At 32.0% G+C, this 12,053-nt stretch overlaps 1 protein-coding gene across 6 annotated transcripts in view; it reads right to left on the reverse strand.

Annotated features, from left to right (window-relative positions):
* The window catches only part of STPG2 (sperm tail PG-rich repeat containing 2), a 574,187-nt gene that overhangs the window by 20,837 nt on the left and 541,297 nt on the right, over positions 1–12,053 (reverse strand). For 2 of the 6 annotated variants that reach the window (XM_067036894.1, XM_067036896.1), the window contains exon 13: positions 5,758–5,809. The exons of 3 other annotated variants lie outside the window; for them this stretch is intronic. In XM_067036894.1, the coding sequence (XP_066892995.1) occupies positions 5,771–5,809 (39 nt within the window). In that variant the 3' untranslated portion in view covers positions 5,758–5,770. Of the gene's footprint in view, positions 1–1,076; positions 1,137–5,757; positions 5,810–12,053 lie in introns of those variants that run through there. One more of the 6 variants, XM_067036897.1, reaches the window with a different exon arrangement.

The raw sequence follows: 12,053 nt of genomic DNA on the forward strand, positions 1-12,053 counted from the left end.
GTTTATTTTACAGCTATAGAACAAAGAACAAGGTGATTAAGTAATTCGCTTAGCGTTTCCTAGCCAGGACATGAGCTCAAGGTTTCTATCAACCATCAGTTCTGTGCTTTTTTTTCCAATTCAATTCAATTTAATTCATGAATCCAATGGAAGAGCAAGTATTCATTAACCATTTATTCTGGGTTTTATTGTTCCAATCTTAGATGAGTAATTCTAGGTACACTAGTGGATATATTTTAGATAAAGTTTTCTTAAACCAGAATATATTGAAAGAGTTCAGGACTTGAATCCTTTGAAATTATGCTAAATTTTTTGGTTCTAAAATTTAGAAAACATTTAGGTTCTAAAATTTATGCCATTCTAAAAATAGCATAAGTCCATTTTTATTAATTAAATTTCCATAAGTTTTGTCAAAATTTCAAAGGGAAAATAATTATGTTCCCCCCCCAAATTAAGACCCATTGATCCAAATCCTTATCTCTAACTGATTTCCTTTTCAAGACCATGTTAGAAGTAGAACATTAACCCCCAAGTCTTGGAATTTCATATTTATCTATCTTTCCCCAATATATTGGCTACTGGAATTAAATTGTGTTACCAAAATTCAATCACTTTTTCCTTGCTCTCTTATTTGCACATAAAACTCACAAAAAGTAAAACATACTGAATATTCCTTTTATGATTTTTATTCTCCACTTTTATAATTTCAGAGAAATAAAGAGTAAGAAAATAAGTCAAGTGGATAACACATACACATAATAAGATCATTTGCTTTGTTTCAGCATGCCTGGTATTTGGAAAGTAATTGCATTCTCTGGTCACAGAATGAGAGTCTAAAGTGAAAAAGACTTTTCATCAGATGTCTTTATTCAGCATTATATTTTGTATGAAAGCACTAGTAATATATATTGAGAAAGAATGCAACAAATACACATACTGCTTTTGTGATAGGAAAATTTTTGAGGAAAAAATAATTAAATGTCTTGCAAGAACAGATTTTTCTATCTCTTGAGGTTAGAAGAGCAATTATGTTTCTTTGAGCAGCTGATGGAGGACATCATCAAAATGGAATTACTTCTTTGTGAGAGAACTGTCAGCTTACTTTTATATTAATAGATAATAACTTTGGAATATATCTGTGGGAAAAGAAAGCCTGTTTCAGTAAGTGGTGTCTTTATTGTACTACTCAACCTAAGCCAAAATATTCTCTCAGATTGCTCCTCTAGTTACATTACCTCAAATTAAAAAATATACAAAAAATTCACAAAATATCTTTTTTCCCCTAACCAAATTGACTAAGTATCACTGTTATCAAATAATTCATATTATGCCAAAATCCTAGCTTTTGGATTGTCCTAATGACTCTTCTAGAGATTCAGGGTACTTGAAAGTATATATTAAAATAAATATTATACCTGCAATTGTTTGGATGTTACATTGTAATAATAGTGAATTTAATAAGATGAAGTATCAAATGACAGAACAGAAGTCACAACTAAATAAACTGATAAAACTTTCAAAATATAATTTGATATACTGATTTATTCATTGATGAATATTTGGGGAATGAAGATCCTTTATAATATAATTGGTTTTAGAATGTACTTGTAGCACATAAAAGGCTGTACTAGATTTCATCTTAAGAGAAATCAATTTTTTCACAAAGTTTCATGTATGTGAGACTATACATGCCAAAAAAATTTTATGTTTATTTCCCTTATGACCAGGAACAGTTGAGCAAAATGTGGTTATTTGATCCAGGCTAAACCTGTGAAGTCCAGAGAATTTGTTTTGGTGACATCATCCTTGCTATTTGACATTCAATTGGTGATTCTTTCCCAATTTTCAATCATCCAACACTCCTCTGTTATCTAGCTTGCTCCCCCTTCACCCAAACATGAGTGGAGCTGATAGCAGCCACTTGAACATGTTAACTCACTCATTTTTCTTTAGAGTTAATGTAGTAGCTCAGCTAAGCATTAAACTCCTCTCTAATTATGAAATAAAATTGTTTTTCCTGAAAGTTAATTAAAGGAGGGAGCCTCTAAATGACACTATATTTACTGAAATGCAGAATAATTCTGAATCCAAATCTGATGTCCTTTTTTTGAGGTTCTCTAGTGGTAATAATAGGAGAGTATATAAACAGAAAAGATGTAATCAGTCTTTTTGTTCATCTGTAATGGACATGTTGAACAAGGAGCTAGTCTGCTTTGTCTTCTGAAGGTTTATTGCACGGAGGGTTTGGGATGTGGGTGGGCGCATTTAGGACATGAAAACGTTTTTGAAGAACTTATATTGTGGCACCATGTAAAAATAAATAATTAAACATATAATCTTAACATGTTCTTTTAGTTTATAATGTGACAATAATCTCATAGAAATAAATATGCAAGTAAGTTAATAAATATACTTTCTTAAAAATACTGTATACTTTTAGTTGGGTGATGAGCATATAGTTACATGTCTAGGAAATATTATATTTAGTTATAAATGTTCATCAAAGACATATGATTTCAAGAATTGAGGTAAAAGGCAAAGAGCTTGGCAAACTATAGTAAAGGAAGGATTTCAGATATGGCAGAGTAACTTGTTGCAGACCAAGTCTCTTTGAAAAATTAGGGAATTTATTTTTGTTTATATCTAGTCAAAAGAATGGAGAGGTACACAGACAACGATGTCTTGTAAGGGCCAGGAACCTGGTGAGAAGGATGGGGAGGGCACAACTTTGAGTGTAACATTGCCTTGGAGGACTGTTGTAGTTCCTAAGGCTAAGAAGATAGCCACAAAGTAGATAGGAATCTAAGCTGAGATTCTGGCCTTCTTAGGGTCTATAGAAACAAACCTTAGAGTTCAGGTCCAAGATAGGAGAACTTGAGGGGACAAAAGTTCCAAAGAAAAGAGAACACTGATGAAAGTCTAGCATTGTGTCATTTTTTTTTTTTTTTTTGCCCCTCAAACCATTGCTAAATTTTATTTGATGTTGGGTCAAGAGTCTAAGTAGGTAGAGTCAGAAGTGGAAGGTAAAGATCTGGGCATCTACACAGAGTGTTTGGCAGTTTCACAGGATGGAGGAAAAAATGTTAGTGGGGGAACTCTAGTGATTGCCACTGACTTCCTGTTAGGATCATAGAAATGTTATATCCTAGGAACATGGATGATGAGAATTAGATCAATTCTCACAAAAATGGGAAGCTCAGTCCTAAGCAAGCAAAATCCCACACTGGAAAAAATTGGTTTGCTCCATATTTAAGGTGCCTGAGAGAAAGCAGAAGAATATTCTGTCTGGAGGAAGATAGTACGAGACAAAGCATCAAATTATCTCTATAATTTTTCATAAGCTAAAACCAACATTTAATCCAATTTATTAGGCACGCCAGGAGATAGAATTAAAAGACAGAAACTAAGAAAATAGACAATATGAGTAGATCCAAAGGTAAATCAGAGTTGGGGTTATGTATTATGGCCTTTAAAAATATTGAAGAGAAAGATGCTTAACAAAATTGTTGATGAGATGGAGAATCTCACCATATAACTGGAATTTATAAACAATAATCAAATGGAAATTATAGAATTAAAAATATAATAATTGATATTAAGAATGCAACAGATGTGTTTAACTACAGATTAGACTGTTGAAGAGAGGATTAGTGATCTAGAAGAGATACAGACTGAAGAACAGAGAGAAAAGAGAGTCTGTAATATAGAAAAGAAATCCAGAATATATGATGTACAATAGAAAGATTTAATATCTGTAATTATATTTTCAAAATAAGAAGAGAGAGAATGTTATAAAATGTTATAAAAGCAATACTTTAATAGATAATGTGTGAAAAATTTCCACAATTGATAAAAGGACATCAATCCACACAATCCAGAACTTTAGCAAATACCAAGGAGGATTGTGGCGGAGAGAAAGAAAACCTAGGCATATTAGAGTAATATTAACCTTTTTAAATGCATAAATAACATTTGAAAAAGCAGCCAGATAAGACACATTATATTCAAAGAAAAAACATTTCATAAAAGAAACATGCAGAAGATAATGAAGTGACATCTTTAAAATGCTGAAAGAAAATACGTGTGAGCCAGGAAAAATATTCCTCAAAAATGAAAATGAAATAAAAATGTTTCCAAACAAAAACTGAGAGGACTCCTCAACAGCAAATCTACATGAACCTACACATTAAAAGGAGTTCATTAGATAGAAGAATAATGATCCCAAATAGAAGCATAGAAATGAAAGACAGAATGAAGAGCAATGGAACAGATAAACACGTGGGTGTATCTAAATGAATATAACTCAAGAAATGATAATAACCCCTTTGGGGTCAAAAATAGATATAGAATTGAAAATTATGACAATTATACCATAAATGGTAAGGCAGTGGTTTTAAATGAAATGAAATAGCTTTTAAATCTTTGTATTTTAAAGGAAATACTGCATATTAATAACTAATAATGATTATGAGTAAAGTTAATGGGCTATTGCTCCCTGTCATAACAAAACATATAGCAGAAGCAAAAGTATAATGTGCGAAATGGAATTGAAAATGAGACATTATTGTAGACCTTCTTTTTCAGCATAATTTACTGATGAATTCACTATTCCTAAACATGGATGTTCTAGATCCTCACTGTTCAATAGAAATATAATATGAGCCTATGACCATATTAAACAAGTAAAAATAAACAGATGAAAATAAGCATAATGGTATATTTTAACACAGTATATCTTAAATATCATCATTTCAACATATCATATAAAATATTATTAATCAGATATTTTATACTTTTTGTCAAATTAAGTTTTCAAAATCTGGTGTGTATTTCAGGCTTACAGCTCATTTCAAACTGAAATAGCCACATTTCAGGTGCTCAATAGTCACATGTGGTTAGTGGATACCATAATGGGCAGCAGAGGTCTAGACTGTAAGCAGAAACAAACTCAGATGACATCTATATGAATTTGATCTACTGGCCAGTAAGTAGTCTAATGATATATCAGATATTAAAGTTTATATTTTATTGTAATACTTTAATAAATAATTTTCTGTTTAGAGTCTAGTTCCCTAGCAATTAATATAATGTCAGTTAGTTCCTGAAATATAATGCCACTTGGTGGTATGGATACTGAAGTGAAAAGGAATTTTTGTCTGGAATACAATAACATCAAATTGTTTAAATCCAGCCCTCTTCCCACCCCCCAAATCAAAGTTGAAACCACTGTCACAGTCATTATTATATAGTCAATGTTTAACCCATAATTCAGTAGCAGCTATTTATCTATCTTAGTGCAATCTTGCTTGATTGTACAATTTGGTCAAAAAAGCCTAAATGTCAATGAAATGTAATCTCACAATAACTGACTTAAGCATTGCCTTAATTTTCAATTACTTTGTATTGAAAAACATGTTAATTAAAAGAAAGTCTGTCACCTTTACCTCATTAAGGTAACTCTTCTATCTTGGCAACAAAGGTAAATGAAAAGCAGGCTTTATAAAAATGAAAATGTAATAGCTCTTCTTGACCAGATTAGTACTCATTTCTAGAAGCATGCAGATTGTCCTCTACTATAATCCCTTAATTACTCCTTGGGGCCATAAATATAACCAATCTTTAGAAGAGGGATGCAAATATACTGCTTTGAAAATGGAAAAAATTTATGTCACCCAGAGATTCTGTATGACAGTTAAATGATGAATTGTAAAAATGTAGCAGCCATGTGATTCAGTGAGGACAAGCAAGCACACTTACCATTTAGAAGATTCTACTTTGCTTCCCCGGTGTTTTTGTTTGTTCTTTTGTTCTATAATTGAAGCATTTTCTCTTTTAATTAGGAAAAGATTTGATAGAGTGACATTAAATGTTCTTTTCAGAACAGAATGTCTTAAAAATGGACTGAGCTATGGATATTCAAACAAAAGAAAAACATTTTAATTATATCATTCATAAACTTTGAAAAATTATTTTACATAAATCAATGGATTAATTAATGTAAATAACTTCTGTAACATACTAACACTATTCATTAATATCTTATACATTTTGATTCTTAGGGTTAATATATATAAATGTACTTTAAACTGTAAAAAAGTTACTAGTCATGAGGTTAACTAAAGAATGTTTAATAGTTTTCCCAAAAAGCATACATATTTGAGAGAGACCAAAATCTTCGGTGAAACCTTAACCATTTTTCAAAAAGAAACACATAGTTTTTTGCATATATTAATATCAAATAATTTTATTCTCAAAACAAATATTGCTTCTAATGAAAGTATTTATTTCCTAGATGTGTCTTCTCTCAACATTTATCCTTTCAACAAATATTGATTAAATGCTTATCATCTGTCCGAAACGATCTTTAGTACTGTGAACATGCAGTAACAAAAGTTCATTTGCATTCTGCATTCACATACCAATGAAAATATTGAGAAAGACAAAATTGGAAACTACTCTAAAAACTAGAAACCAAACCAAACCAAACAAACAAAACCCCAGTGCCTAATTTTCAACTGCTGTGAGGAATGTCCAGTGAATCTCTTGCTAAAAGGAGATGACTGATGGACAAAATTATGGAATTTCATTCAACCAATATGGATTGAGTGCCTCCTATATGACTGGTATCAGTCCTAACATAGCCCTGTCAACACATATCCTTTTTTTTCATGCCCCCACCAAGAACACTGTGTAACAGGATATACAAAGAAGTTGGGTATTGAGATGCACAGCCGATAAGTACATATTTTTGAGACTACTGCATTCATAGACGTATATTGTTTCATTGTCTACATGTGATAGGATGAGAATTACAGATTTAGAACCAGTTTCATGAAAAAGGATACTTAATAGATCTCAGTGAAATTTTAGACTTATACACTTATAATATCTGTGATGTTTGGAAGGTTATCTCCCCTTTATGAACCTCAGTTCCCTAATTTTTCAAATAGAGACAATGTTATCCACCTTATACAAACTTTCTTGGTATATTAATTGAATTAAATATAGAAAGTAGTCTTTGTTCTTGAGAAGCAATATAGCTTAGTGATTAAAAGCATGGACTTTCTATGACCACACCCTTGCTATGGGCTTTCTTTGTGTCCTTAAGCAACTTACTTACTCTCTGTGCTTTGTTTTGCACATTTGGAAAATGAGGATGATAAAATAATACCTATTTTGTAGTATTGTATTGAGGACCAAATGAATTAATATCAAGCCTGGCATATCAACACCATTATTTAAGTATCAAGTATTGTCATTATTATTATTATTACTTGTATAGTGTCCTCCCCAAAAGTAAATATTTGCGTCAAGTTACTTAAAAATAAATTTCTGATGCAAAGAGACAGAAAGATATCCTGTGTAAGTGGATTGGAAGAATTACTATTGTTAAAATGTCCATACAACCTAAAACAATCTACATATTTAATGCAATCTCTATCAAAATACCCATGACATTTTTCACAGAACTAGAAAAAATAGTCCAGAAATTGATATAGAACCACAAAAGACACTGAAGAGCCAAAGCAATTTTGAGAAAAAAGAACAAAGCTGGAGTTATCACACTCCCTGACTTCAGACTATACTACGAAGCTACAGTAATCAAAACAGTATGGTACTGGCACAAAAAGACACATAGATCAATGGAACAGAATAGAGAGCCCAAAAAATAAACCCATGCAGTATGGTCAATCTATGACAAAGGAGGAAGGAATAGACAATGGGGAAAAGTCAGTCTCTTTAATAAGTGGTGCTGGGAAAACAGGACAGCTATATATAAAAGAATGAAATTAGAACATTCTCTAACACCATGTACAAAAATAAACTCAAAATGGATTAAAGGCCTAAATGTAAAATGAGATAGTATAAAACTCCTAGAAGAAAACATAGGCAGAACACTGTGACATAAATTATAGCAATATTTTTTTTGGATCTGTCTCTTAAGGCAAAGGAAACAAAAGAAAAAAGGAACAAATGGGACCTTAATGAACCTTAAAAGAAATGGGAAAATATGAAACTTAAAAGCTTTTACACAACAAAGGAAACCATCAACAAAATGAAAAGACAACCTATGGAATGGGAGAAAATATTTGCAAATGATATGACCAACAAGGGGTTAATATCCCAATATAAAAACAGCTCACACAACTCAATATCAAAAAAACAAAATCAAAAAATGGACAGAAGACTTGAGTAAACATTCCTTTAAAGAAGATAGACATATGGCTAACAGAAACATGAAAATGTGCTCAATATTGCTAATTATTAGAGAAATGCAAATCAAAACAACAGTGAGATATCACCTCATGCCTGTCAGAATGGTTGTCATCAAAAAGTCTACAAATAACAAATGTTGGCCAGGATGTGGACAAAGGGGAACCCTAGAAAACCATAGGTGGGAATGTAAATTGGAGCAGCCACTAAGGAAAACAGTATGAAGGTTCCTCAGAAAACTAAAATTAGAACTACTGTATGAGCCAGCAATTCCACTCCTGGGTATATATCCAAAGAAAATGAAAACACTAATTTGAAAAGATGCATGAACCCCAGTGTTCATAGCAACATTATTTACAATATACAAGATATGGAAGCAGCCTAAGTGTCCATCAACAGATGAATGGATAAAGAAGATGTGGTATATATATATATACAATGTAATACTACTCAGCCATAAAAAAAGAATGAAATAATGCCATTTGCAGCAACATGGATGGACCTAGAGATTATAATACTAAATGGAATAAGTCAGACAAAGACAAATATCATATGATATCACTTATATGTGGAATCTAAAAAAACACAAATGAACTTACTTACAAAACAGAACAATGAACCAATGTTCATAGAATTACTCCCCAAAATATAGTCATAATCCAAAATTTTCATGGTTTAAAAAAGGAAAACTGGGTAAATTCCATTTATTCTGCGTTCCTCTCATTTATCCCACAAGTAGATATCAAGTGCTTACAACAATCCAGGCACTGTACTAGGGTCTAATGATAAAATTGTCAAGAAATAAGATAAAATTTCAGGCCTTGTGAAATCCACTACCAATAATCAGATAATCATAAAATAAACGTAAAATCAAACAGTGATAAGAACTCTTAAGAAGAGGTACATAAGACAAATTGGAAGATTCGACCAAGGAAGGGCAATCATTGGCTTCATTAAGGAAGTGATGTTTGAACTGAAGTCTGAAGGAAGTCTGCCTAGAGCTTAGCTAGGCAATGGTGATGGGGGGATGGAGTGAGGTACTCCAGCCTCAGAGATCAATATAAGCAAAGATTCTGTAGCATGTTCTAGTAACTGAAAGAAGACCAGTGGGCTTGGAGTGGAATAAAGAAACAGAGGCATCACGAGGGATGATGCTTTGGAGGTAAATAAGCCAAGTTAAGGAGTCTTTATGATAAACGTGATTAGAGACCATTGAGGTTTATTAAAAACAGGGTGACAGATGATTTTCTGATTTACTTTTTAGAAAGATCATTCATTAAAATATTTTGCATTAATGTTTTTATTATGAAAACATTGAATAGCATGTGTGTATTATCTAATTACTGAAATAACTGTATCACCAATTTCAATGGGAATTATTTATCTTTGTTTATTTTCTTAAATGAGAATTACTCAGCAAGAGGTTTTTCAAGTTACAATTATCTTCTGGAAGCAGGGAAGACTATTGTCTGAAGCTCAGAGAAGAATGGGTTAAAGATGAAAATTTGCAGGTTGTCTGCAAATAGACTATGGACAGATTACAGTACAAGAGAAGGACCCAGGGTCAAATTTATGAAACCAAATTCATGGCCATATATGGGAAAGGAGGCTATAAAAGACAAATATGGAGCAGGTAGACAGGCAGGAGGAATAGCAGAGAGTAGTAAGTCAGAGAAGCCAAGAGAAGACAGTGTACCAAGATTTCAGCACTGCTGAGAAGTCTAATAATAAGTGGACTGAAAAACATTCTTCATTTTGAAACAAAAGGAGTACACTAATTAACGTTGAGGTAAGCTAAAGTGAATATAAGCCAGACTGGAGGAAATTGAGAAGAGGAGAAGATAGTACAGCATTACTGAGAAACTTTTTCAAGAACTTAGCTTCAAAGATAGAAAAGAGAAAGAAATAACCAGAGGTAAATGAAGTATCTGGACATACTCGTTTATAATTTTAGTTTTATTTTCTTTAACAGAGGAGATTTAAAACTATTTAAAGATGAGAAATTACCCTGTTGATGAGAATAAGAGGGCATAATCGATAGTAAAATGTCCCAGAAAATATAGAAAGAGGATAAAATCCATAGCGTAAGATATTTGGAGTTACTAGTATTAAAAAAAAAATGAGTGAGTTTGTATTGTAGCAGTTGGAAGGATTATGAGATAAAGCCAGATGTATATAAATTTATGAATTAAATAAAATGTAAATGAGAGACTTTCCATCTGATGTCTTTTTGTTGGTTTGTTTTTCTCTATAGCTGGCATCAAGTGTTCCTCCTACACAAATTCCCACAGATATGGCCAAGGAAACATATGATTAGGGAAAACTCTGTTAATGAAAAACAGGGATGGAACATCTATCTGCTGAAATTTTCAAACAATTACAGGTAGATATAATAATGATGGGAATGGACTGAAGGAGGTTTAGAGGGCTGATTCAGGCTTCCTATCCCCCATCCTCAACCTACTTCCAAGTAGAAATATTCACCTCAGGCAGCTGAAATTTTGTCATTCTCAATCTAGAGATAATTAAGTAGTGTAATATCATTGACATTAAAATACTGAAGTCAGTAGAGGGTTTTTTGGAATTTTTTATTTATAATTTTTATTGAAATATAGTTGATTTACAATGTGTTTCAGATGTACAGCAAAGTGATTCATATATATATACTTTTTAATATTCTCTTCCATTATAGGTTATTACAAGATATTAAATATAGTTAACTATTAAATGTAGTTCCCTGTGCTATACAGTAGGTCCTTGTTGGTTATCTACATTATATAGTGTGTATATTTTAATTCCAAACTCCTAATTTATCCCTCCCCCCTCCCCTTTGGTAACCATAAGTTTGTTTTTCACATCTGTGAGTATTTTTCTGTTTTGTACATAAGTTCATTTGTATCACTTCTTTTAGATTCCACATGTAAGTGATATCATATGATATTTGTCTTTCTCTGTCTGGCTTACTCAGCTTAGTATGATAATCTCTGAGTCTATCTATGCTGCTGTAAATGGCATTATTTCATTCTTTTTTAAGGCTAATATTCCATTTATATATAATAGTCATATATATATATATGTGTGTGTGTATATATACACACACACACACACCACATCTTCTTTATCCATTCATATGTTGATGGACATTTAGGTTGCTTCCATGTCTTGCCTATTGTAAATAGTGCTGCAATGAACATGGGTGCATGTATCTTTTCGAATTACAGTTTTTTCTAGATATATGCCCCGGAGTGGGATTGCAGGATCATATGGAAGCTCTATTTTTAGTTTTTTAAGGAACCTTCATATTGTTCTTTATAGTGGCTGTACCAATGTACATTCCCACCAACAGTTCCTTTTTCTCCACACCTTTCTCCAGCATTTATTATTTGTAGATTTTTTGATGTTGGTCCTTCTGATCCCTGTGAGGTGATAACTCATTGTAATTTTGATTTGCATTTCTCTAATAAATAACAATGTTGAGCATTTTTTCATGTGCCTGTTGCCCATCTATATATCTTCTTCGGAGAAATGACTTTTTAGATCTTCTGCCAGTTTTTGATTAGGTTGTTTGCTTTTTAAATATTGAGCTATATGAGCTATTTGTATATTTTGGAGATTAATTTCTGGTCAGTTGCGTCATTTGCAAATATTTTCTTCCATGATGTAGGTTGTCTTTTTTTCTGTTTATGGTTTCCTCTGCTGTGCAAAAACTTTTAAGTTTAATTAGATTCCATTTGTTTATTTTTGTTTTTATTTTCATTATTCTAGGAGATAGATCCAAAAAGATATTGCTGCAATTAATGTCAAGGACTGTTCAGCCTGTGTTTTCCTCTAGGAGTTTT

The sequence above is a fragment of the Kogia breviceps genome, chromosome 6 (assembly GCF_026419965.1).
Source record: "Kogia breviceps isolate mKogBre1 chromosome 6, mKogBre1 haplotype 1, whole genome shotgun sequence".
In the NCBI taxonomy this organism is placed as follows: Eukaryota; Metazoa; Chordata; class Mammalia; order Artiodactyla; family Physeteridae; genus Kogia; species Kogia breviceps.